At 53.1% G+C, this 26,991-nt stretch overlaps 1 protein-coding gene across 4 annotated transcripts in view; it reads right to left on the bottom strand.

Moving 5' to 3' along the window:
• Window positions 1-26,172, bottom strand: part of BCL11B (BCL11 transcription factor B) — a 95,004-nt gene extending 68,832 nt beyond the window's left edge. For 2 of the 4 annotated variants that reach the window (XM_082737642.1, XM_082737644.1), the window contains exons 1-2: window positions 25,124-26,172; window positions 11,388-11,750 (exon numbers count right to left, since the gene is read on the bottom strand). In XM_082737642.1, the coding sequence (XP_082593768.1) occupies window positions 11,388-11,750; window positions 25,124-25,181 (421 nt within the window). In that variant the 5' untranslated portion in view covers window positions 25,182-26,172. Of the gene's footprint in view, window positions 1-11,387; window positions 11,754-25,123 lie in introns of all 4 variants that reach the window. The other 2 variants (XM_082737641.1, XM_082737643.1) reach the window with 2 other exon arrangements.
• Between the last annotated feature and the right edge of the window lie 819 nt (window positions 26,173-26,991).

Below are 26,991 nucleotides of genomic sequence, written 5' to 3'. Positions count from 1 at the left end.
CCCCCCCCCCCGGGGAAGGGAAAAAAAAAAAACACCCTACAAAGAAAACCACTTTGGGACGGGACTGTTTGCCCAGGATGGACACAAAATGCACAAAGGAACTCTTTGAGGCTCCCTCCAAACGGGCCTCACCTGGATCCGGGGAACTGCCGGGCTCTGTCGGGCCAAGGTGGGCTGATGCCGAGTTCGGTCGGGCGCGACCCTTTCAGAGCGTTCGAGGCGGGGCGAAGAGGGGATCCCAGTGTGCCCCCAGGACCACGAAGAAAACGCCCAGGAAGGAACGCCACCCCAGCGAGGAGCCCCGCCCCTCGCGCCCTGATTTTTGAGGATGGGACCACTGGCAAGAGTTTTCAGGGGTCCAGAAATGCAATTCCCCACGCCCGGGAAGGTCACTAGTGCGAGCGCGCGCCCGGGGGTCGGGGAGGAGAGGGCGGGTGGAGGAGGGGCGGACCCCAGCGCACAAAGGGGCCCCAGGCCCGCGGGCTCCCCGCCCTTGACCTTGGGTCTCCGCCTCCATCCATCTCCGCCCGCTGCCAGGGAAGAGGGCTGGCCCCGGGCCAAGGGCGAGCTCGCCGGGCTGCTGCGGGGCTGGGGGCCGACAGGGGGCCGCCGAGGGCGGGGGGAAAGGGGCTGGGGGAGGGGGGAATGACTCGAGGGCTGCAGAATGCTCGGAGGAAACCTGCATTCCAACTCCCCCAGCTCCTACGGGAGCCGGGTCCCGGGGAGGCTCCATTTCACTGCTCGCCTCCCGCCCCCCCAAAGCAAAAGTTGCAGGAATGCACCAAGGAAGACCCCCCCCGGACTAACCCCACGACTTGTCTGCTCCCCGCCCCCCTCGGACACAGGCCGAGAGGGGGAGGAGAGCTGTCACCGGAGGAAGAAAGAAGCGCGCCTCTTCGGCGAAGCCAGACGCGGGCAGGGTCAGCTGCGCCTCCTCCCGCCCCTCACAGCCCCGCTCGGGCAGCTGGCCCATTAAATCCCCGAATTATGCATGGGCCTGGAGCCCCCTCGGCCCTCCCGCCCCAGGAAGATACAATCAACGGGCGCGGCGGGCTTGGGCCGGGAAAGCAGGAGAGACGCATCCGCCGAGCCGCGCGCCCCGGGGCGCAGGCTGGAGAGGCCGCGGGCGAGTCGGCGAGACCGGCTGCCTGGAAGGGAACAGGCGCGTCCTAAGGCCGGGAAGTAGCTCCTGGGAGCCTCCGCCGGGACCGTAGCCGGCGGGTAGGCGACGGGCACCGACCGCAGGGGAGGCCGCTGGTGCCATCACGGAGTCGCCAAAGTGTCGCCCCGATTCCATGCGGGGTCCGGGAGGTGCGGGCCGCCTCGCGCCCCCGCCAGAGCTCGGCACCACACGCCTTGGGAAAGGCCATTGTGCGCCTAGGCTTGGGAGTGAGGGGAGACTAATGGACCCCAACCTTGGCGCCCCCGGGGAGGAGCCCGAAGTCCCCGGCGGGTGTGTCAGGAGTTCTGCCCCTGCCCCTTCCTACGTGGGAGGGGATGATTTGCTGGGGGTGACACCGTGTGTGGCGGGGGGAGAGGCCGGGAATGGGTAGGGTCGCTGGAGATCCGGGAAGGGGGGCAAGATTAGTCTTGCAAGTTGCAACCGTCGGGACACACGGGAAATTGCATTAGTGGTGAGGCAGGTGGCGCCTCGTTTCATGGGAGCGGGAGAAGACGTACAGTCTCAGAGTTGGGAGGATTTTGATATCTGTCTCCCTCCCCCTCCCCCATAGTCTTAGAATGCGCGCAAGACCGGGAGACCTCAGACTCTCTGCGCTCCACAGCCCCCCTGGTTTCTCGTCCCCACAAAACGCCATTTTCGGTGTCCAGGACCCCATGCTGCGGACAGCAAGGCCCCGCCGACCCGGGAGTGTGGAACTTGTTTGCTGTCTTGGGCCCCGTTTGTTTCTGGCAATGAGTTCCCTCTTTTCCTTCCCCTCCAAAGCAAAGGCCAGGTCAGGAAAATTACATACTACTTTTTCCCAGCGAATAAAGGCGCCTCCTTTGCAGGGAAAGTTTTACAAGGCAATGATGTCAATGATGCAAAGAGAAGACCACACTGTTTAGGTTTCTTAATTGGCTGACTTTGAACTCTTGGTGGGAGGAGGAAAGAATCCACTCTGGCTCCTTTGGAGAACTTAGTGTTGTGGGGTCTACCAACCTCAAACCTTTTAGCCCGTTGCTGGGGTGGGAAGAGGTCATCAAAGGTTTGTCCTGTTTCTCCTTAAGGGAAACAAAGAACCTTAGATGGCTGCGAGACACAGAGCCCAGGGCAGGCATTCCCTGGCCCCCAGCCTCAATGGAAGACCCCCAGAACTCAGCTGGGGGACTACACTCCCCGCACGCCACGCTCTGCCCGGAAAAGTCTTTAAAACAAAGCCAGTGTTTTCCCCGAGTACCTTCAAGGATTCTTTTGGTACCCGAAGTCAGGAAAGCAGAACTGTGCATTCTGGACACCGCCAGGTTGGACCGATGTCCTCACTGGAGTTTCATCACAGTGTAGGCCCTAGAGTGGTCAGATGGCAAGGCTCTGTTCATAGGGGTTCATCTTGGGTGGGCGCTGACCCACGCACCTGCGTGCCTTTGAATCCGGATGGATCTGCTTGCATCTAAAGCTGTGTGCACACTTGCAGCCTGAAGTCATGGGGAGCTTTGTGGGTCCTCAGCCCCCAGGAGTCCACAGCCCTGATCCAATATTGCCTTGGCTTGGAGAACTAGCTGGGCTGGGCGCTTCACCCTGCCCTTGACAGTGCATCTGAATAGCTACCTTCTCCTCTCCACACCAGGAATGGGGGTTCTGACTTCTCACCTCCAACAAAAGGTCATTTTGTTAATATTCCTCCACCCAAAAGAACCCGGGATCCCAGTTTTTATGCTGGTGGGAGCAGCGGGCAGCCACTTTCCCAGACTTCTCTCTCAAGTGATCACACCTCTTTCGGCCAGACCTCCCTCTCGCCCACTTACAGCCCCCTCCCTCAGCACAGACTCCTCCTTCCTGAGCCACCCCATCCACCCACCCCCACCTCCAGATCAAAATCAGCAGACCAGCAGGAGGACGACTCTAAGGAAACCCACTGAAAAACAAAATAAAAATGAAACCTAGAAGCCTAGCCTTCTCCAGAAAGTCTCCTGGTCGGCCTCTAAGTCCTAATCACACCCTGCCACGTGGAGCTCCTCCCTGGACTTAATTTGGTCAAGGCCAATACCCCTACCCCCTTAGGTCACTGGTCACGATCTATCAGTGCATGGGTCAGAGGGGGTTCCAATTGCATGGGGTTTGAGAGTCATACAATTCAGGAGGTCCTGTGAACAAAAAAACAAATACCAAACCACTCTACAACATTAGGGACAGTGCCTGGAAGAGGCACAGGAGGGGCCCTGAACCTAAACTCTGCACCAAATCCTTCCAGGGGAATCTTCAGGGCTTGAAGCAGAAAGAAACCCTGTTTATCCTTTAGTATGATAGTTTTCATTTCAGCCACCAATTTCTTCAAAGAAAATTTATTTCCTAAACCCAAGATGTAACAACCGAGGGCAGTCTGTTGGGCTGCTGGGTGGGAGGGGGATTTAGGTAGGAAGCTGGAGCTTACTGCCCCCCCCACCCCCCCACCTCCCCCACCCCCGCCATGGGGTTCTTGCAGCTGTTCAAAACCACTGGTAGCTCCTTCTCCTATTTCAGCTCAGGAAGCTCAGGCCCAAAGAGGGGGAGGGTCGGAGGGTCTGCTCAAGGTCACACAGCCTGTGGGCCCCAGGGCCTAGACACCACCCCAGGTCTTTGGCCAGAGTCCACCACGCCTGCCCCTCCCCACCCTGCATTCCATAGGCCCAGCTGCCTCCCACCACTCGACCTGACTGGGTTGGCTTTGGCTCCTAACAAGACGGGTCTGCACAGACAGCAGTCAACATGAAATCCACAAACACGTGTAGGACAGGTGGAGGTCCGCCGTCCTGCTTCCTTCAACTCACACGAGACCCCAGCTCCCATCATGGTGCTTCACCCCCGGAGAAGAAATCACTGGTGGCCGGCCAGGAGCAGAAGCAGCCTGTACCAGACCCTGTTAAAGTACTGCATGATCCCCTGGGCCTGGGCTCCCCATGAAGTCCACCAAAAATCAGGAGCCTGGTGTCTAGGCACAACTCTGAGGCTCTTAACCTCTCTATGACTTGGTTTCCTCATCTACAAAATGAAAGTAATAACTGATTTACCACCTTTCGTGGGGCAGAGACAGTAGATAGGAGAGTAGGATGAACCACCACCACAGGCAGCGCTGCCTCGCCACAGGGAAGACATGACTGCTGGAGTTCACAGCCCAGGCCCCTACGCACAGGCTGTGTGACCCTGGGCAAGTGACTTAACGTTTCTGGGCTTCAGTTTCCTCTTTGGTAATGTGGGCTTGATACCAGCACCTACCTCAGGGAGGTGTGAAGGAGGGTTAAATCAGTGAATTGTTGCAAAGCCCTTCAAACAGGGACTGGCACAGAGTTAGTCCTAATAAGTGTATGTACAGTTAAAAACCCAGGTATGAAAATTCCATGTTTTTGTTTCCTCGGTGAAAAGATAAACCCAAGGGCACAAGGATGACAGCAGACTGCCCTACTTATATAGTTTTACTGACACAGAGCCCCCTTCTAACAGATTCTAGAGCTAGTGGTTATGCATTAGTCAGGCATGAAAATGAGCACACACACACACACAAAAGCAGGCTGTCAAGTGCCTAATAAAAAATGTAAGGCAACTGCTAACTATTTACTGTCAAACTAAAAACCAATAATAATGATAACAGAGGCTCAGGGTTGGTTAGGTCCCTCACCTGGGAGCCCCATGACCCTCCCTTGCTCTCTTCCCTAACTTCCCGTCCTTTCCGAATTGCTTCCGGAAGCATGGAACCTCCTCTATGAATCACAGTCAACAGGGGCCCCAGACCTAAAGGAAACCTAGTAAGGAGATTAAAAAAAAAAAAAAAAAAAAATTACCCTGTAGCCAACTAGAATTTTTGGTTTTCTTTTTAATTCAATAAGACTTTGAATTACAATTCAGTGCTACAGTCGCACTGGGTAGCTGTTAACACTCTGCAACGGTCTGCACAGTCTACCTTTAGTCTCTTTTGTCCCTGGGAGGCCGGCAGGGCAGGGACTGTTCACCCCCCGCTGACGAATCAGGACACTGGGACTCTACCGGGGACACAGCTCGCCTCAAGTCACCAAACTGGGCAGCCTGGTGTGACAAAAGGGCCACCTGACTTGAGATGACTGGGGTGTGGCCTCAGCCCTGCCAGTAACAAGTCACATATGCTCACTTAAGAACGGGAGGAGATCCTCACCAAAGAGATCCTTCCAGCTCAGTCCGGAGGCCAGAATCCCCACGTGGATCCCTCCGGTGGTTCTCTGTTATTAGTAACAGCTAACAATCCACAGGGACCTAATACAGGAATGCACTGTCTAAATCAAACCTTGTAACAAGTCTACAAGATAAGAAAGATTATCTTTACTCTATAGGAAATGGGAGTTGGAGAGGTGAACAAACGGCCAAAGGTCATTGGCAAACCCAAAATCCCAGCCCAGATCCATCCACCTGAAGTCAGGTCTTAATGCTTTCTTACTCACCACCACCCCTCCAAAACCTTCATGAGACAGGCAACCATATGAGGAAGGCGACCCACTGACTGTGGGTCAAGGCCTCTGGGGGTCTGAGGGCTCCTGACTGTATCCACAGAGTCAGATCAGGATGGCTTCAGAGGTCCCCTGTGATAGGGTCTGAAGGTAGTGCCTGCCCCTACTGGCCGGGCCAGCCAGACAGAGTTAGACTACTCCCTAAAAGCCTCCATTCCCCGTGCCATCTGAGGAAGTCAGGCAGACCTGAATCTGACTCCACTTTGCTGTGTGATCTTGGGCAAGTCCCTTAACCTCTCTGAGCCTTAGCTCAACGTAGGATTAGAAAGTAGCTATTTCAAAGTGGGATTAGAGTTATCTGTTTTAAGTTTGGTATCTATTTCAAGATGAGATAAACCAAGAAAAGCACCTAAGCACAATGTGGGTTACCAGGTGGGACCCCTCTTCCCCATGAGCTACCAGCCCTGCCCCCGTTCTGGGGTCAGCCCTAAAGCACCCAGTCCAGGACTGGGTCTCTCAGACAGGACACTCCACTGTTCCTCGGTGCAGACAGAACTAATAATTAGCTGTCCCGATTTAATAATACAGAAAGATAATCCATGCTACAACACACATGGATTTAACTAATCTTAATTTGGACGCAAAATAACAACTCTAAATATATCAAACGCAAGTTTTTAAAGACAACCTGCAAGTGGGGTTTATCTCCAGTTTCCAGCACAAGCAAGTTATTTAGTTTCTTCCACTGGCCAAGCTAATATTCTCTTTTTCACATTTATTTTATTTATTTTTTAAAATCTGAAATGCGCATTTGCCGAACAGCATGTAAAGCCTCCAGCTGATCAGAAGCCCTTTTCTCCAACACATTGGGCCTACTGATGGGTCCCTGGGACCCTAAACCAAACACCCTGTCTGCGCTCTGCCTGCTACCTCGGACCCCCCTCCCCGGTTCCAGGGGCACCCCAGACCCTTCCTAGGTTCCAGATGAAGATGTACAGAGTGGGTGGGGCCTTCGGAGCAGGAAACCGCCTGCCACTTCCAGCCCAGGGGGATCTGCCACCTCCTGGCACCCGCTGCCTGTCTCCCACATTTCTCCAGAAATCTGACATTTGGGGTTTGTGGCGGGGGGAGGAGGACAAAAAGGCAGAAGGCAAACCTCTGACTGACAGCTGACGGCTCATTCCCCCGGGTATAGCTTCATTTGGTTACAGAAGGGGTGACAACACGGGAAAACGAACTACCTGTGATCAAGAGCCTCCCCTCCAGTGGCGATAAAATGGGGATTCTAAGGAGGAATCGGTGGCAGTGGCTGAGAGAGATATCCGATCAAGATTCTGACTGAGAAGCCAACACCTCGAGCTGCCAAGTGGGGTCCACACTCTCTTGAAAGCTTTTCAGGAAGCGTCCACTTCTCAGTCATCGGCTACAGCCAGAGCCTGGGCTGAGTGGGCACTCTCTGGGTCTCGTCCCTGTTCGTTCTCAGCACAGGCCTGACAAGCAGGGACAGACGAGGAAACTGAGGCCCAGAAAAGTGAAGCGGCTGGCCCGGGCAGGCACTGGAATCACACCCCTCCCCACTGGCACCCAAGTCCATGCTCCTTTGATCCCCCCGGCTCCTCCCAGAGGGACCCACCATCAGAGAGGCCGCCATAGAACAGTAACAACGTGACCAAAGAGGGCTGGGGGAGGGGAGCACACAACAGCTCTTCGGACCTTGTGTCTGATGGTGGAGTTCTCTGAAGCCAATGGAAGTTTCTCCAGCCAATGGTGTTCCCAGAAGCCCTCCATTAGCTATGCTGCCACCAGGAAATGGAGCTGGGGAACCAGCACCAGTAAGGGGGGAAGGTGCCCGTCTCGGCAGTGGGTATCCTGTGCGCCAGGCAGGTACGCATCATTTCAACACCGCAGTTACTGTTAAGAGGGCTCCGTCAGGACACTGCAGCTCAGGAGGTCAGGTAACATGGCCCGAGGCTGGCAGGCGACAGAGTAGGGCTCCGACATGCACTGGGACCCTTCCCACGTGGCAGCACGCGGCCTCCCTCGCACGGCCACGAACCCCAAACACCCCAGGCCCCTTCTCCCCACCCCTCCTCAAGACACCCATCCCACAAAATGGCTCAGAGACTCCTTGCTCTTTGCACACCCTGGAAGCCATCTCAGCTGCCCCCTCACCCCCACACCAGGATCAGCTACTCCCACGTCCCCGAGCTCTGCCAGAAGTGGGAGAATGCAGTGGGAAGGGGGCTCAGGAAAGGTAAAGCACTCCTTTACAGGCAGACCTGAGTCAGGTCTCCAGGCCAGAGCCCCCCACCTCGGCTCTGGGCCTCAGACACAGGCTGCATAGCCCTGCACACGACCAAGGTGCAGGGCCCCAGGGCCACAGCTGCACACATCAAGTGCAGAGCTGCTACTGCTTGCACTTGGGCCACGTCCCCCAAGGGGGACAGAGCAGCAGCCCCGAAGGCCGTCCTCCCACCATGCTCCCCGACCCTGGGCAGGGGAGTGGGGGTTCTGTCACCTCACGGCCAGGGAGGGGGATGCTCAGGACAGAGGAAGAACAGCAGGTGCTTGTTTATTAAATGAGCACATGAATGAATGGATGAATACCCTCTGAGTCACAAAGCTCCAGAAAGTTCCTCCTTCTACTGTCCTACTTCTCTATCATTAAAATAAATATATAAAGGAAAGAAAAAAATGATTAACCACTCCTCTTATGCCCATCTCTGGACTCCAGTGTCCCAAAGGAAAGGGCCAATCCAGGATCCAGCCCTGGTCCAATGACTGATAGAATTCCAACTCCGGTGTCACGCTGGGAGGCACCCCTAAAGGTGGAAGGAACCCCACCTATTCCAGGGGCCAACCCTGCCCATCTATCTCTGCAGCCCCGCCTCTAGAAGCACCTGGCAGCAAGGAGGGCTAGGACCCATCTGGACAACACTCAGATTGTTGGTTCCCCGAAAGGCATGACCCTCATGGTCACGGCAGGCACCTCCCTTGGGACAGCCAAGCCAGAGGCCACGTCCCAAGTGTTAACAGCCACCCGCTCCCCAGCAACCGGTCCTGGGGACAAGGGCAGGGCTCGGACAGGCTGGAGCATCCCTCCCCACCATGGCCGGGAAGCAGGAACAGGAGAGGCCTGGGAGAAGCCAGCGGTACCAGGGGCCTGGGCAGCAGCTGTGCGGATTTCCGGAAGCCCGGGCGGAGAAGCGCCTGTGATTCCTAGTCCCCCTCTTAAAATATAAAGACTCAATTATCTTTGAGCAGCTTGCTTTACACATGAATTGACACATTTATTTTACAATAAATAACTGAAAGTTATCTGTGTTTCCTTTACTGTTAATCTACACAGAGAAATAATAAACAGGGCTTGTCTACAAAAATGCAAGTAGTGCAGTCCTCAGAATTCAATTAAGCTAAAATAATTAATGCTCCCACCATATTAAATTACTTTATACATTTGAGCCACTGAAGTTTTATTCTTTAATCTTTCCTTTTTATTAAATAAAAAAGGAAGAAAGAAAAGTTGGTGCCGAGGCCGGGAGGGAAGAAGGGGAAGGAGAGCCGGCGAGGAGGCGCGACGGCCGCCAACGGGCCGGTCGCCTTCAGCCGACACAGCATGCGGACTGTTTTGTGCCTTTGATTAAAATAACATTTTAAAGGCTTTGAACAAACATATCTCTTTAGACTTCTAAGGGATTATTTTACATATTTCTTCAAGAATGAAGAGATCCATTCGTCCTGTTGCTGAACAGAAAAGGCCAAGGATCTCTTCCGTCACACACAGAATAAAAATACTGTAGGCTGCTGCCGTACTACGACCCAAGAAAAGGGGCACAGGGGGCTGGCTCGGGGGTGAGGACAAAACCGCCTTGCAGATTAACTTTGCCTTTTATGAAATCACACAACAAACCTACCCACAATGATCGGCAGCCTCTCGCTGGGAAGTACCTTCATCGTGAAACGAGGATTCGGATGGGTTTTGGTGAAAGCAGAATGCCTTTCCATGGAAATAGAAGTAGGGACCAGAGTATCATGGGCAAGGCCTGTGGTCACTGACACCGGGTGTTTATTCCACTGCAGAAAAACTGTTCCTCTGGTGTCAAAGAAAAGAAACGCACGGGGACCCCAACAACACCAACAAAAGGGACCCGGCACCTTTCTGGATGGGAGCCTCCAGCTCTAACGAAGGCAGCATCATTCGTCTCTGCAAGGCACCCTGAGAAGCCAAGGTTTACATGACCATGGCCCCGGACATGCTGGACATTTTTCTCAAAGCCCTTGGCAACTTGAGAGCATGGAGACGTCCCTAGAGCTCACCAGCCAGAAGGGAAGGCCCACAGGCCAGTATAATTTGGTGGGGTCTCCCCTGCACCTAGCATGCACCAGCAGGAGTCTGCATCCCACCACGGCCTCTCACTAATCCCTAAGAGAGATCTCACAATCCCATTTGAAAGATGGGCAAATTGAGGCCAGAGGTCTCAGACTTGCCACGTGGCTTGCTGCATTACCCTGCCTGACTTCTGGGAGATGCGGCTCCATCCTGCCAGCGGCAGCAGGTGCCTTGGGCTACAGCAGGCACACCCTCCAATGAGGAGCCCCCAGAGCCTCAGTCCCTCCAGCACCTCTGCTAGCTTCCATGCCCAAAACACAGCCGGCCCCTCCTTACACACTGCAGCCCCAGAGGGCACCCCTGAGAGGAAATTTCTGCTGGCACAGAGCCTCTGCTCATTCAATGTTCACACCAGGCCCACCAGTATTCTCACTCCCTGTTGACAGATAGGAAACTGAGGCCTGGACCCAGGAAGCGGCTTGTCCAGAGTCTACCAACAGGGTGTGACCTCTCATGTACACGCTCGCTGGTGCCATCTTGCTGCGACACCAGCTGCCGCTTCCTACAGCCACCGTGGGCCTCTATCTTTGCCAGGCCTCCCAGGCTCAGAAGTCGGACCTGTGGCAAATACGGGGCCTTACACAGAACACAGGCTCCCTGCAGGAGACTCTGTCATGCCATGGCCACGGCCCAGCGGGATACGGTGTCAACTCCCTATGGCCAGAGGACACAACCAAAACACTCATTCTTCAGGTGGGAAAAGTCAACTGTCCAGGTGGTCAGCTGAAAGGGGTGCAGCGCTCCAGTAAGTTCCCACGAGCCCTTCCCTAGACCTGCCAAAAGGATCAGGCAACATGAGAAGGCGCCTCTGGGAGCAGGGCACCTCTTTTTACAGATGGGAAATGGAGGCCAGAGAGAGGAAGAGGAGGAAGGGAGTTCTCCCACTCCTAAGTGCCTACCAGGCCCTGCGCACAGGCCACGTCTCATTAGACCTCACCACAAGCCTATGGAGATCGGTCTCATTAGCTCCATTTCACAGATAGAAAAACTGACTTGTCCACGTTGTGAAGAACAGATTCCAACCCAAGACTGTCTGGCGGCACAGCCAGAGACTCAGCCAAGCACACCAGCAAACCGAGGGTCACCTCGCCTTCCAAACTTCCATTCTGTACTCCCAGCCACCTACGGATTAGGCCCCGCAGCAGAGTGTCATTGCCAAAAGCAAAGCAACCATTGGCCAGCTGTGCTGCTCGGAGCCCCAAGCCCGTGTTGTCCTGAGGGGCACCCAGATAGCAGCCCCCTGGAACGGGCGAGCCCTGGCTGGTAGTCCTATACCGGTAACCCCCGACCCTTCCCAGGCCCGACACCCGGCACGACAAGGGCACGGGCGGGCGTGGGACCTCGGAGGTGGCTTCCGCGGTGGCCTGGCCAGGGCAATGTTCCATACCTGCAATGTTCTCCTGCTTGGGGCAGATGCCTTTCGTGGGTGAGAGCAGGTGCTCATCTTCGTCGGGGGTGACCTGGATTCCGATCTCCACCGGCTCGGACACTTTCCTGAGCTCGGAGCGTGAGGAGGGCGGCGGGCTGCCTTTGTCCAGGCCTTTGTCATAGCAAGCACCCAGGCCACCGCACTGCTTCTTCTTGTGCTCTATAAAAACCAGGATGTCCCCCAGGGGGAAGTTCATCTGACACTGTCCACAGGTGAGCAGGTCAGGGTCGGGGCCACCCACCATCAGCCCCAGGCTGCTGGGCTCCTCTATCTCCAGACCCTCGTCTTCTTCGAGGATGGCGGCCTCCACATGGTCAGCCTCTGCTGGAGAGAGAGAGGAGAAAGGGGCAGAGAAGACAGAGATGGGCTTAGGCAATCACGGGCACCCGTCACCCATTCCAACCCTTCCCCGCCGAGACGAGGCCCCTCCACTGCAGGGTCCCAGAGGTCACCGAGTCCCCACATGACTCCTGGAGGCCACAGACGGGCAAACTGAGGCTCTGACAGTGACATCGCCGCCTGTGGAAGTGGTTGCTTAACTGATGCTAAACTTTCTGCTTTGTCATTTATCTACTGTTAATCCCCCCCCCCCACATACCAGGTAAGCAAATCCATGTGCACACATCCCCCATCCCACTTTCACCAGAGGCTCGGGGTCCTGGGCCCCGTACTTCAAGCTGGAGACGTGTCTCTCCCACTTTACATCATCTGAGAATCACCTAGGGAGCCCTGAACCCTGTGCCCAGGCAGCACCCCAGACCAATTACAGCAAGATCCAAACCTCAGATTGTTTTTTTTGTTTTTAAGACTCCCCAGGTGATTCCAGTGGGCCGCCAAGGCTGAGAACCGTGCGCCAGAGCCGGCTCACCCTGCCTGGGCTCGACCCGCCGCCCCTCCCTTCCAGGGCTCATTCATGTCCTCCCCATTCACGGGGGCCCTGCCTGCACTCCTCTACCTCAGACCTGGCTGCGCACCAGACCAGAAAACGCAGCCCCACACAGGCGTCAGGCAGCCAGTCCTTAGGAGAGGAAGAAGCCCACATGCTCAGAAAGCAACAAGTGAGCGCTGGTTCGAAAAGAAACGTGGAAGAGGAAAAAACAACAACAACAACAATGCAGGGGAAAGGACTCTGCAAATCTGCTCTCTGAAAGAGGGAGCCAGCTCTGCTCCTGGTCACTCTGCCATCACTTTGTAGATTTCCAGCACTCATCAGCTCCCACTGTCCTTTTTGTTTGTTGGTTTTATTTTCACTCCCAGAAAAAGAAAAGAAAAAAAAAAAACCCTCTTCAGACTCCAAAAGCATTGCTTGGCAGATAACAAACCACACTCTCAATGGGCTGTACATTTTCATATTTCTTTACCAGCCGATATACTTCCCCTTTTTTTTTTTTTAAATTTTGGTGGGGACATGGGACCCAAATATTTTGAAGCCAGTAAATGCCTCAAAACAGGAGCACCCCCCCCCCATCGGAGAACAGGAGGACTCGGCAGCCAAAAGTGTCATAAATAAGAGCACTGGACGATGAGGTTGCACATCCCCTTGGGCTCTGAGCAAACGTGGGTTGGTATTTCTCAAGAGCAAACAACTTGGTCGTGGAGACGGCACAAGTGTCAGGGTGCTGGGGAGAGCCACGGGGCGGCCAGAGGTCTGACACCCGAGCAGGCAGGTAAATTCTAAGCTGCACGGTATTTGTGAGATCCAGTGAAAACCACCGAGGAACGCAGGGAAGGGGCGGAAGGGCGGGAAAACACATTCCGGGGCAGTGAAGTTACTGACGGGCCAGAGCCAAAGAACAGATAATTTAAGGAAAAAATTCTGTGGCATCTTCCATCCTACATATGAATCCCTGTTCTGTATTCTCTGAACTCAGCTTCTTCAGGGCCTGTGTGAGTCCACGTGTGATGTGGAATCTAGGATGGACGATGTAGGACAGGTAACACGTTTGAGCCACATGTGAACAGGTTGAGGCATAGGTGTTTCTGGGAAGGGAAGTTAACATTGGAGAACCTGCCTATGTTTAGAGACGAGCAGAGAGAGTGCTTCATGAATCACCCTTGGACATGCAGGAGACCCAAGGCACGCAAAAAACTACCCCAAAGATGAGGAAATCTGAAATCTGTTAGCTCCATACCTCTGAAACACACACACACACACACACACACACTGACCGAGAAGGTAAGAGAAACCGTTTTCACCAAGCCAGCCCCGGGAATCATTAATTACACTTTAAAAAAAGAAATCGGGAGTTTACTTAAAACAGAGTTGGAAGACAATGCTACATAATTAATTTACCAATTTATTTTATGAAAAGGTGCTTTGGTATGGCTGAAATGTAATCACAGCCCTCACGCCGAACGGTGGTTGTAGGGGGGTACCAGATTCCTGTGAACGGTTTGTCAGAATGGAAAAGGTAATTATTCGATGCTTCTTTTCCCTTTAATGATCTAACATTGAGCAATACTGTTTATATTGAAAAGCTTGCACCTTTAATTACCAATTACATATACATAATTTCAGAGCCAAAGGAGAGGGCTGTGAAAACAGTTCTTTAGAAATATAAGGATGTATTGTGCGCCATTTCTAGAGCGGGAACTCTAATAGATGGGAGGAGGATGTCAAAATATTGTTTTGTTAAAAAAAAAAAAAAAAGGAGAGAGGCACAAAGGAAATGAGCTGAAAAGCAAAAAAGGACAAAATGAAACAGACTTCAGAAGGAGCAGGGGCAGGCTCTGCGGTGGGAAGGGTGAAGGTACCCGCCCGAGTGCCACTTGCCCACAGGCCTGGAGCTCCTCTGCGTCCCTGAGGCCACCACACTTCCAGTGTGACCATTCCTGCTGGGGATGGGGAGGTGCTTCCTGCCGCTTAATAATTTAATCTTTCTCGTCCTTGTTTTGTTTTGCTTTTCATTAACTTTTTCAGCCCTGCCTGTCTGTCGTCTCCCCTGGGAGGAGTTCTAGGAAGCCGGGAGGACCTCCTCTCTGCTAGGAGGCTTTAAGCTACATAATTTCAATTCGATCTTCTCATTCAAAAGAAAAGGAGACTACTTTAAAAATTAGCAAAGGTCATATAAGTCTGTTCGCAGGCATTCCTGCCTCTCTGTATTCTACCTTTTGCTGAGGACTTGGTACCAGCACTTTTTTTTTCTTTTTCTTTTTTCTTTTCTTTTTTCCTTTTCCTTTTTTTTTTGAACATCTGGTATTCTTTCCTTTATTTGGCTCTCTCTGCCTTTTCACTTTCCTCCTGCAGCAGTCACTGCGTCTGAAAGTATCCATTCGCTGTGCTACAGCTGTGAGTCCTGCCTTGGCCCCCTGGCAGCCAAGCCCCCCTGAGCAGCCAGGCCCTGCCCCAGTCCCACAGATGGCCCTGAACCTGACCTTCTGGACCCAGGACCCTGGACCCAGCTCGCTGCCTTGAAGGGAATCCAGGGGCAAAAGAAACAAACAAACAAATCTTCCCTCCCACTGTCAGTGTTGAAAGTAAAACTCAAGACAACAGCAGGAGGGGTGTTCACCCTGCTCCAAGAATGGGGTTTCCTCTCTCCCCTCCTGGGGCAGGGGATAAGGGGGACTCTGTGCTTCATCGGCCGAGGGAGATACTTCCCAGGAAGGCGGCAACAACGTAACCCCCAAAGTTCAGGCAGCAGAGGCAGCATGAGAACCCCTCCACTGTCAAGTTTTGGGTCACACACAGCATGTCGACCAGGACGGCTTGTTGAGCCTGAAGGCTCATGCTCTGGCCTTTGGAGACACCCCCAAAGACGGGCTGTGGTTTCATTTCCGCTGGCAGGCGGATACTGAGCAGGGTGTGTGGGGTGCGTGTGTGTGCGCGTGTGCACGGCCCTTCTTAGAACCATATCGATAATGGAAGAAATAAAAAGAGAAAGAAAGAGCCCCCTGGCCCAGCTCAGCGAAGGGCAAAGCAGGCTGTGTCTGGCCCTCCCCGCACCCTCCTTTTCCGGTCCTGCGGGCATCCGGAGCCTCACGGCCCCACACAGCTCGGAGAACCAGGCCTCTGCTGGGAAGGCCAGAGCGCCCACACCGCCACCCAGAACTAAGAAAGCACCAGGAAAGAGAAAAGACACATAACAAAAACAGTTTTTTGAATTCCCAGACCCAACAAACCAGCCCCTCAGGCTGTCCCGTCCGGCAAACTAAAGACGCAAAGACGCGGTCTTTCCCCCAAGATGATTTCTGCTTTCGTGAGAAAGTCCCCAAGTGTCAGGCAGCGCTGGGAAATATTGCTGCTCTCGCTATTATGAGCCGAATAAAGTGCGGGGTTGCTAAAACGTTGGACTCATCAAGAGGAAAAATGAATGGATGCAGCAGGCACCTTGCTCAAATGTACGCTGACACGTCGGGGTGGGCTCTGAAATGCGAAATCCTAAGGCTCATGGACAAATACATAGTCTCTCTCTCACACACAAACACACACAGAGTTAATTTTCTTTTACAACAAAACCACATTTTATTTACGAGGCTACACCTCCTCCCAGCTGATACACGCATTTAGAAGCAATGAAATCAGGGTTCACAAATAATAATGGATATTTGTTGTTAAGTAGATGGGGAAGCACTCGATCCGAAGTCAAACTCCCCCATGCCTGAGCTCCGCTGGGAAGGAATTTGGGGCAGAAGACAGAAATGGAAAGACATCATTAACACTGACCCAGCCAAGCAGCCAACAGGCCCCCAGCAGCTGCAAGGGCTTAGCATGGCCTTACCTGGCCAGAGATTTCCCCCACATGCAGGGCTCCAAGGGCCCCCCCTGCCCTGGTCCATCTGCAACAACTGCCCCTGCACCTGCCTTTTGGGGAATTCCAGCCAAGGGGCCAACTGCCTGCTACCCACCAAGCACAGTGCGTATGCACTGCTGCACCCAGAGGACACAGGCCCATGGCCCCCTTACCCTGCACTGATTCAGATCCAAATTTCTAACGGCTAGGCTACAGTCCAGAAGAAACATAGGAAGAATTATTGTTTCAGTGATGGGGGGGCATGGGTAGAAGGGTGTGGGGGGAGGGGTGCCGGGCTCTTAAAATCGTGTGCCACCAACGTCACAGCCACCATCCTGATGTGTACGCATGTTTACAAGAAATGCTCAGCATCCCTCCGCCAGAGCTCTGCATCCGACTGGAGACTTTACACCTGCTTCCTACGAAGACGGAGCCTTTGCCAGCAAGCTCATGCTCACCGATAATCTGCGAAGGATCTTTTCATTCTCCTCCCCGCAAACATTCCGGGAGGGGCTGAGACTCCAGGCGACACTGAACCACCACCAACACGCACTCTCGACGGAGCGCAACACTTTCTGAGCTGCCATCAATTTTTAATTTATTGGATCCAAGAGAAAATAACAACCATGGGGAAGGGCGGAGGGAGATGGGTAGACGGGAGAGAGAAAGAATCAATTCTTGGTGGAGAAAATAATCTATGACTAGATGACGCTTAAAGGCACGACAAGAGGTTTTATGAAGTTCTCCGAACATTGGGAATAATGAAGTGCCCGGCAGAGGCGGCAGAGATCAGAGCAGCCCGTCGGCCCAGCCAGGCAGGCATCAGGAGGAATGTCCTCACAGGGTCAAGAGGGATTAGAACGCCTCTGAGGGTGGGAGCCCCTGTCCAGGGCCCAACCCCATTTGGCCACCGAATTCCTGCAGCCATCAAGGCCTAGGGCCACCACTGGCCCTGCTAGGACACAGCCTGGAGGGTGGAAGCAGGCCACATTGTGCAGATGAACTCCCTCCCCTGACCACCTGCCCTCTCCGGAGGACAGCTGAGCAGTGCAGCCGGGCCAGGGGTCTCAGAGCTGCTGGCCCAGGCCCCACACACCCCTGATACCCTCCAAAGGCTTCCTCCCTACCACCCTCAGATCGCCTGGAAGAAAAGGTGCATGCCGGAGCCACCCCTCCCCCCGCCCCCATGAGGCCCTGTCTGTTCCAGGCCAAACACAGCACAACCCTCAAATGAAATTGTCCAGATTTCTGGCATCCGGGTGAAAGGCAGGGAGAAGACTGGGGGTGCACGTGGAAACGACCGAGGGTCTGGCTGAGGAGGTCTGCAGGAGGCCTGAGCCTAGCCTGCATTCAGGAAGGTGGGGATTCCTGATCCGCGGGGGGTGGTGTGGGAGACAAGAAGAACCTCAGTCACATGACCCGGTGGCAGACACTGGATGGCAAAGTGTCCCCGTGGGAGAAAGAAGCCCATGTATACTTGTTACCCTACAGCCCCCAGCCTGGTTTCAGGATACTCTGACATATTAAAAACAGCTCCTAGGAAGACACTGCCTCTAGCCATGGACTGTCCAACCTTCCCTTCCCCACACCTCATCTACTGCTCTTGAACTCCAAAAACTGAGCTCACGGGGCCTGTTCTTACCCATTCAAAAGCAGGGGGAAAAAGGCCAAAGGAATAAGGAAAGCAGCGTCCAGGTGCCTTCACAGATCCTGTCCATTGCTAAGAGGCTACTAGTAAAAAGCCAAGTCCACAATACCAAAGAATAGAGTGACCTATGTTTTGATAAATAAAATAGTTGCTTTAAAAGAAAAAAAGAAAAAAAGATTTACCACCATAGAAACCCTCCCAAGCATGTTCAGCAGAGTCCACAAAGCTGCAAATGCCTTAAATCTTCAGAGCCACAACAGGGCTCATAATGACGGAATATAAAAGAGCTCTTTGACGCCAAATGAAGAGATTTGTTTTATTTAATGCTGTGCTTTTTTCAAAGGTGCTAAGCAGAAGGAGAAAAAAGGACCCTCCATACAGGACACCGGACTGCAAGCCTTTTGCTGCAGGACATTCTCCGAGGCCCGCAACAAAATAGCAAGGACACAAGCCATTTCAATATCTCCCTTCCAAGGTAGAAATTTAAACATGACCTCATTTAAAAAAGAAAAATCCTAGCAGCACACCCACTTCTGAAGCACACGTGCATCACAATAACATCGGCATTCAACTTTCTTGAGTCATTTTTATACATTGTTTTAGCAGAGAGCTCATCGGAACATCCACAAATGTATTTCGATTTCAGTGGAAGGGGGTCATAAAAAAGTTGTATGCAACCGACGCATTTTTTTTTTACACTGAAGTTACTTAATTTTGTGTGGCCTGGGATTTCATTATAGTTAAAACAGCTCAGGCTGGCTAATTCAACACCCAAGCAGATTATCAGCTCTCTTGGAAGAAGAAATAAAGAATGAATTTCTTCAATTTCAGCAACTACACAAAAGACTTGCATATGTCAAAACGCCGGACGAAAAGTCCCAGTGAATGTAGCACCATTAATCAAAGCTCGATCTGGTGTCCCTCTTGCCAGTAAAAAACGATGCTGTTCCCCTCTCCCCGTGCACCGCCCCCCCCCCACACACACACACTAGTTCATGCAGAATATGCCAGAAGTGTGAAGGAGCATGTCCCTCTGCTTCCGTGGGTCTCCAAATTGCCTGCTGTTGGCTCTCCGTATGCAGGCCTTTGGGGAGACTACGGCTCCAGAGAGGCAGTCAACAAACGGCTTTTCTCGGGGAGGGGTAGAGAAACGGGGACCTGGACCTGAGCAGGTCTCAGGGGCATCTGGCTCCCTGGGAAAGAAGAGAGGTACACGGAGTGGGGAGCGGGGTGAGGGGTGTAGGGGGCAGAACACCCGAGGACTCCAGACCCTGTCATGGGAGTAAATAAAGAAGTGACAAAGCCATAGGCAGAGCAGCTTGATGACAGACTTTCATCCCCGGTTCTCTCCCCATTAAAAAAAAACCCCATCAGTGTGCCTGCAGCAAACACCTCCTTCAGAGAGGGCTGCTCGGCCAGCAGCAGTCACTGGACTCTGTGGTGCTGGGTGCGGGCCCCAGAGAGCATTTCTTTTCCCTTGTCTTCCCAGGTGAGACCCCAGCACCAAACCTGGAGTCCCAAGTCCTTGGAGAGCTTCGGCTAAAGACAGACCCCAGCCGGACAGCCAGGGGGGCCTTCCTCAAGCCACAGGGGAGGCAGGAGGCAGCCTCCAAAGGTCAAGAACCCCATCTCTCCCCTCCCCGCATGTACCGTCTTATCAAGCATCGTCATATCTGCAGTCCGTGTTTAGTTACAGCTTGCGAGCACTCTCCCAGGTTCCAAGGCAAAGGGCCGGGGATTTCTAAAGTGAATTCTTTTAACGGTTTTCTACAGGCCAAAGGCCACTGCCCAGCCCAAGGCTGCGAGGTGACCGTGCCGCTTCATCTCCTGAGTTGTCAAATGAGCTCGCTGCCGCGATATGCTTACAACTGGCTCAATTCAAACATTAAATGAAGTAGAGAAATCATCAGATAAATTGCCGGCCCTCCGTACGGGAGAGTGAAGGCTCTTTCTCAGCTGATGACAGCACTAGGCTTTTGTCTGACCTAATTTATTTCTCTTTCAGGTTAGAATAAAGCACTCTTTCCTGTCTCAGGGCAACCTCTTCTGCCCATATATTGAACTCAACCATAAGACTCGAGGTTAACTGTGCTGTCTGCCTATTTCTTGAACTTGGAGAAGACATTATAGATCCAAAAATCCCGTGATCAAAAGCACACATATTCCCCAGCACTAAATTACATGTTTAGGAGAAAAAGGGTCTCATTAAAAGCCATCCATTAAGGGCACTGTTCAGGGTGAAAGGTATTAGCGACGCTGGGTCTAGCAAGCCCATACTCCTTCCAAACAAAGTTTTACACGTTATTTGAGTTGGCATTTGATATCTTTGGGGAATGGTGCTATTTCCCTTAGTACAGTGGGAACATTACCTAATAAATGGAATTGAGAATCCAAGTGTTATAAAACCTGAGCTAAAAGGATTTCCATTCATCAAGCTGTTTTAGGAGCATGACTCCCAAAAGCAGCAATTCTCGACCGTTCCCTGGGTCTGTGACATGCAACACAGAAATGGACAAAATGATGTACGCTCTTCCCAGATCCCTTCATTCCATTGCGAATGCCTGAACAGTTTGATGGGATTTTCAGAAAGTCAAGACCACAGACTCAGAGGGGAAAATGCACCCATTCAAAACTTACCATTTTAATTGTTTAAAAAGAAAAAAAAAAGGAAAAGAAGAGAAAAAAAGAAAAATACTCCCATCTGCCTAGTGAGGGCTTATAAATCAATGCCAATAGCTTGAAAATAGATTTCTCAAACTTTATTCTCATTTTGTCCTGCTCGAATCTCCGCAGGAAAATCAATATTACAACTTCACACTTAAGACATTTTGCAGCAAGGCAAACTGCCTGGGCTGCTGGTGGAAGCCCGTTCCTGGCCCATTGTAGCAACGGCGCCAAGCCATGACACGGGCACCGAGCTCCCCCTAGCTGCCAAGTGGCACCAGGCGCAGCTCGGCGCTTCAGGCTTGCCATCAACGAAAAGCCAATTCAACTGAAAGTTTATTTTGGAAAGTATTTTATCACAACAAGCAACAGAGAATGCAAAGCGATCAAGGAAGGAGATGAGAAGGAAGAAGGGAAGGCCTGGTGCAAGACATGTTCTAAGCTAAAAGACAGCGCCAGGAGCTCGAGACTGATAAGGCGCTAGAAACTGGTGCTCTCTACAGTCGGAAGCTGCTATCTGTAAACGAACTGTTCCGTGAGCTTCCATCTCACCTGAGACGCACCGCTAATTACTGTCAGATGCACCCAAAGCTGGCCTTTCTCTCCGGTCAGGGAGACCCGTGGAGTCCTGCACTGGGGTCAGCAGACAGCCACACCCAGCCAGCTGACCTCAGCCTCCCTCCACGTTCCTAAGGCCGGCTTCACCAAAGCAACTGCATTCACTCTAGCACTTGAGCAATGACTCGTTTTCTTGTACGAAATACTCTGAAGGCCACACAAAAATCATCAAGGCCAAAGCACAGGCAGATAGCAAGCTCCCACCCTCAAAGAAAGAAATATGCATATGTACATAATATTCAGGGAGGGAAAGAATACCCTTTAAAAATATTAAGGGTTGTTAAAATACGCTCACGGCTGTTTTCTCTCAGGTGTGAATTACAAATGAATAAAATCAGCCTGGCATAACACCTTTGATGAACACATTTTTATTCTCCCGTGGAATCAGAGCAGCTGACTTATATCACACTTCTAATGATATGGGGTTCCCTTCTGTGCAGAAGGGAGACAACCTTCACTCCCCCTTCCCCTGCCAACTACCCCCCCCCCACAAAAAAGAGGACCCTCATCTTATGAAATTCATCAGAGGCCCAATCTTGAAAGATTGTGGACAACTGGAAATACACTATACCCCAGAGAGTTAAGGTCGTTGTGAACCCAGCCGCCTCCAAAACACACAGCTAGAGCAAAACCCAGTTTAAGAGGCAATTGTGAAATTAACACAGTTAGCCTAACTTCCGTGTCAAGCCTTGGGTCTCTAGTTGTTTTTGCAAAATTGGGAATTCATACGGAAAATTACTGACCTTCCAAGGAAACCTGTTGGTAGGTTGTTGACAAAAATCACCTTCACTGGGGCTGTATCATTTACTAGGAACATCTCACTCTTCGGAAAGCCTTAGAGCACCTTCGTGGACCCGACTCCATTTCAATTTCCCCTACCCTCCCTGTCTGGCACGGGGCTCACAGCCCTCCCTCTGCCTGGTCAGCCACTGCCCCTCTTCTTCCCTCCTCACTATTGTCACTGTTGTTTTGTGTTTGTTTTTATTAATAGCTATGTCTGTCGTCCTCCGCTTCTAAAAGCCATATCCATCTGGGTCAAACATTTTGAAGCAAACCAGAAGCCCAGGTTTTCATCCCCAGCTGTCCCCCACCCTGTTTTATACTTCACTTCTCCTCTCGGGCCCTGTCTGTACATTTAACAAGGCTCACTACAGATGTCTTCTGCAATGCCCCCCACCCCAAGATCATTTGCTGTTTGTGTACTCTTCTTGTCTCCCAGACCAGCAGTCATCCTAAGTTACATTGTCTCTAAAGAACCAGGGGCAGCCACCCCACGGAAACTGCACATTTTGGGTAATTTTAAAATCTAGAATGTGAACCCTCTGGGGTAAGGGCTATGACAGCGCTGGTCCTGCTGGCCAGGGCTCCAGAGCACCCTAAACCCAGGACTCCGGCATCACTGTGGAGAGGCACTTCCACAGGCCATGCAGCCTCAACTGCATCCAATTCCTGCCATTCTCCTGCCTGCACTCCCACCTCCAGGGTGACACAGGACAAACAGAGAAGCCAGCTGCTTTTTGATAATAAATAGCCTTGTCTGAAAACTGGTTGGACCACTCTCTCTGCCTGACCCCCTGCACATGCCCTGGGCTCCATGTGCCCCTGAAAGGCAGGCAAGATACCCTCTGCCCCTGTCTCCTCCTCCTCCTCTTCCTCCTCACCTCTTCTCCTTTGCCTCTTTCTTCTCCCTCCCCCCCAGCTCCAGTGGCAGCGGCATTTTCCCCAGCACCGTTGCAAGGCTGAGAGAGAAGGGAAACAAATGAAGGATGGAAGGATGTTGCACCAGCAGGCACGCCTTGTCCCCCACGACCAGCTGCCACCAGTCCTTCTGGCCAGGGCTTTCTCTTGATGTCCCAGGAATGCCAGAGGGGAAGAGAGCAAAAGCAAAGCAAACCTACCTGCTTCTTCCCCCCCTTACATACAACTGCAAACCACTCCTGGCTCCTTTCAATGCTTCCAGCTTGGCAATGGAGCCCTGACGACTCCCCCTTCCCCAACCCCCCCCCCCCAACCTCCCCTTCCTCAAAAACAACCCTGGCAATTATAGAGAGGCTACTAGGGGCAAATTGCCTCCTAGAGAAATTAACCTCTGCAAATACATACATTGTAACAACCAGTACACCACCTAAGGGGGGGGGGGGGTGCGAGGAATAAGCAATGGTTTTGGCTAGGTAAAGGACGAAATGTCAACTGGCCAAAAGGACCTTGATCAAGCCAGGCTCAAATCTGGTTGTAAAACATTTTGTTTAAAATGCAACCAGTGAGTCTTCTTTAATGTTACAATGGTGAAAAATAAAAGAGAAGTTCTGTTCCCTCCCTCCAAAACCGAATCCCTCTCCCAAGGCAAACCCCACTTTAAAATCTATTCCCTGCCCCAAAAAACAATAATAAATCCACAAATTCTTACTAATGTATGTGCTGTAACAAAGGAGAGGTGGCAGCAGCAAATGCTCCGAGCAGATGGCTCCTGTGCTGGGTGTTCAGGGGAGGGGAGAGCCCCTTTTATATATTTATTTATTTATTTAAATTTTTTAAAATATAACATAAATATTCGGCTCTCGGCCGCCCCGCAGCCAGTCCTCGGCTGCGGCTGGACGCGCGCAGCCCTCTCCAGCTCCGCAAGGGCTGCCCGGCCCCAGCCTCAGCCCGACGAGGTGCTCCGAGGATTGCAGGAACACAACCTGCCCACGGTCTCGATAGCACTCAGAGAACGTTTTATTTCTATTGCAATCAAAAAAAAAAAAAAAAAAAGGCAACGGCGACCTAGGCACCGCGAGAGAAAGGACCGCGGGGAGATGTTCGTGCGCCGCGAAGCAGCAGCCCCGCGGGCTCCGTGCGCCGGGCAGGGAGCGCTGCGAGCAGACCTTCGCGTGCAACTGCGCGGGTACTCGGGGCGAGCTCCCCTGCAAACACCGTACCTGGCCGGCTCGCGCTCGCTTTTTCCCTTTTCTAAATAAACCCAACTGGGGCGCTGGAAGCTGCTGAGTCTCTGACCCGCTGCCTGACTTTGCCTGCCCGGCCACTTGCTTGAAATCCACACGATTTCGACGGGTGGATTTCCACTGCGACCTGCCTTGTTTATTTAGAGAAGGAAGATGAAAGATACTGAGATAGAAAGATGGGTAAGAGATTGATAGGGCTCTTCTCCTTTTCTCCCCCCCCCTTTCTTTTTTTGTTCTTTTTATTCTTTCCCCCTATTTTACAAGCACATCCCAGTCTTCTTCATCCTAGCTGACGATCCTTCTTTTTCCCCCATGGCAGGGCTTTTTCACCAACCCCCAATCCACCTTTTTTTTTCTTTTTTTTTTTTTTTTTTGGAATGGGGGATAGAAGACAAGATCATCCCAGGAGACAGACGGAGGTGGGGAAATGGGGGGGGGGGGGCATGAGCCCAGCAAACAGCCGCGCAGCTGGATTCTTTTGCAAATAGCAAGAGGAGGGAGAGAAAGGCGCTGGCGGAATCCTAGGACCGGCGTGGCCGGCGCCCTGCCCCGCCGGGTGCAGCGACCGAGGACTCCGAGCCCGCAGCCGCCCCTCGCCCTGCGTCTCCCCTAGGCCCAAGCGCACCCCGCTCTCCTCCGCCCGCGCCGTCAGCGCGGACCCACGCGCTCGCCAACTTTTCCCCACTTCCCGGCTCCCCCCTCCCCCTCCGCTCCCCCAGCCCCCTCCCCCTCCTCTCCAAACCCCGCCACCAGCGCCGCCGCCGCCACACACGCCGCTCGGAGGGGCGAGCGTCCAGCCAGGCTCCGCGTGCACACACACCTCCTCCAGGCTTCGCGCCCCCTCCCCGGCCCGGAGCCCGCTTCGCAGGCCCTCGAGCCCGAGGCGCGTCTGACTGCACAGCGCTCCGACTCCAAGGGCTTCAAAGAAACTTTCCTATGCCCCCCCGCCCCCCACCATGCTCTGGGCCGCCGCGGCTGCCTCTGCGAGCCCGCGGGCGGCCCCGGCGCTCGGCCCGGCCCTGTGTACCCAGCCCCGGGCACCCGGAGCCCCATCCTCCGGCCCCTAGCGCGCACGCCGCAGACACTTACGGGTGATGAGCTCCCTCTGGGACAAATGCTGCGGGTTGCCCTGTTTGCGGCGGGACATTGCCCCGGCATCTATTCTGGCATCGCCCGGAGAGCTGCACTGATGGGGGTAGCCGGGGGAGGGGGTCCGAGCTGCCGCCGCCGCCGCCGCCGCCGCTGCCGCTGCCGCTGCCGCCGCCGCCGCCGCGCCTCCTCGCCTCCTCCTCTGCCCGGGTTGGTGTTTTGTTTTTTTTTTCCCCCTTCCTCTCTTGCCCTCTCTTCCTCCTCCTCTTCTTCTGTATTTTGCTCTTTCTTCTATGCTGTCTTTTGCTTTGTTTTGCAAAAAGAAAAAGAGAAGAAAAAAAGGAAAGAAAAATCTCTCGATCTAAAATAGGAGAAAGAGGCAAAAAAAAAAAAAAAATCTGCTGTTGCTTGCCGCGAGCTGGCTGGTTTCTTTAAAAATATATTCTTTTGAAGGAAAAAAATCGCTTACACTTCTTCAAACTGCTTGGCCTCCTGGACTTCCAAATGTCTTCTTGAACTTAACCGGATTTTGCACCGGCTCCTGACACTTTCTTTCAGGGTCTGGTAGGTGGAAAGCGCACTTCTACCAGGAGGGGGGGTGGGGGAGAAAAAAATGCGAACAAATAAAAAAATAATAAAAGAAGAAAAAGAAAAAAAAAAGCAAAGAAAACTTGGGGACTTGTCTCGTACCCCTTCACCCCGCCCCCTCAAAAAACCCAAAGCAATGTAAAACTGCCCCGGTTCGGTTGTTTCTGGGCTTTCTGCGGGCTGCCTGTTTTTTTCTCGGAGACTGACCCTTCCGAGGCTCTGGGGGGACTCCAGGAGCGGATCCTTCCCAGTTCACCTGGCAGGCTGGCGCCGGCCGGAGAAGCTGCCGGGTCCCCGCGAGCGCTCCCCAGCGCTCCCCTGGCGCCGCGGGCCCGGGGGGAGCGGGGCTGAGGGGCGGCTCGCCCAGTGCGCCTGGGTCGGTGCGGGCGCGGACTGGGAGCTATAGATTGCAACGTGAAGATGGCGGAGTCCGGGTTCTCTGGGAGCTCTCGGTCTCTCTATGGCTGGGGCTGCCTCTGTACAATGGGATAAAATTCAAGTTCAAGTGCGGACGTGACGTTTAATCTGCACTAGAGACAAAAAGACCCAGAGAGTCGGAGCACTGGGGGCGACTAGCGGTGGCTTTTTAACATTGTACCCTGTAAGAGAACAAGAAAGCACACACAGAGACACGCGCGCGCGCGCACACACACACACACACACACACACACTCGCCCGTGCGCACACCCGCAGTCCAGGCCGGCCACACGTGCAAACAGCGTTTTTGTGCGCTCCTCTTCTCCCCGTGCACTGGCACCGCAAAAGGGGGAGGGGGAGGAGGATATTTTTAAATAAAAGAAAATTCGCTTCATCCCTCCTCCCCTCCTGGGAGCAGGACCCCCTGAGAAGGGAGGAGGCGAGCTGAGTGCGTGAAAGTAAGTTGAATCGACGCTAGTCCCCACCCACCCATCCAAAATCTCATCTGGATTGAAAGGGGGAGGGACTGTGTAAAAGGATTGGGGTCGACACGGGAACTGGGGGCGATGGTCAGCTTGTTGCACCTCGCTGGAGAAGTAACTTGGTTTTACTTTTGTTTTATTGAGGGGTCGGGGTTAAACTTCCAAAAAGTGTCTCCATAGAAATCTTGATATTACAAACTCTGGGAAAGCCAAGTGGACAAAATAAAAGACACTGAGAGAAGTAAAGAATTTAGAGCACAATCGGGGGAGAGGGAACATGAGACCTTGTGTGAGTCCCATTCCGAAAGGAATATTCATCTGAGTTTTTTCGCTCCCCCCATTAACTCCGTGGGGTCAAACACGGGTCCCACCCTCCAGTCT

Source organism: Mustela nivalis (assembly GCF_964662115.1).
Source record: "Mustela nivalis genome assembly, chromosome: 6".
Lineage (NCBI taxonomy): Eukaryota > Metazoa > Chordata > Mammalia > Carnivora > Mustelidae > Mustela > Mustela nivalis.
Note: the sequence above shows the minus strand (reverse complement) of the source record. Positions and strands in the feature narration are given on the sequence as shown.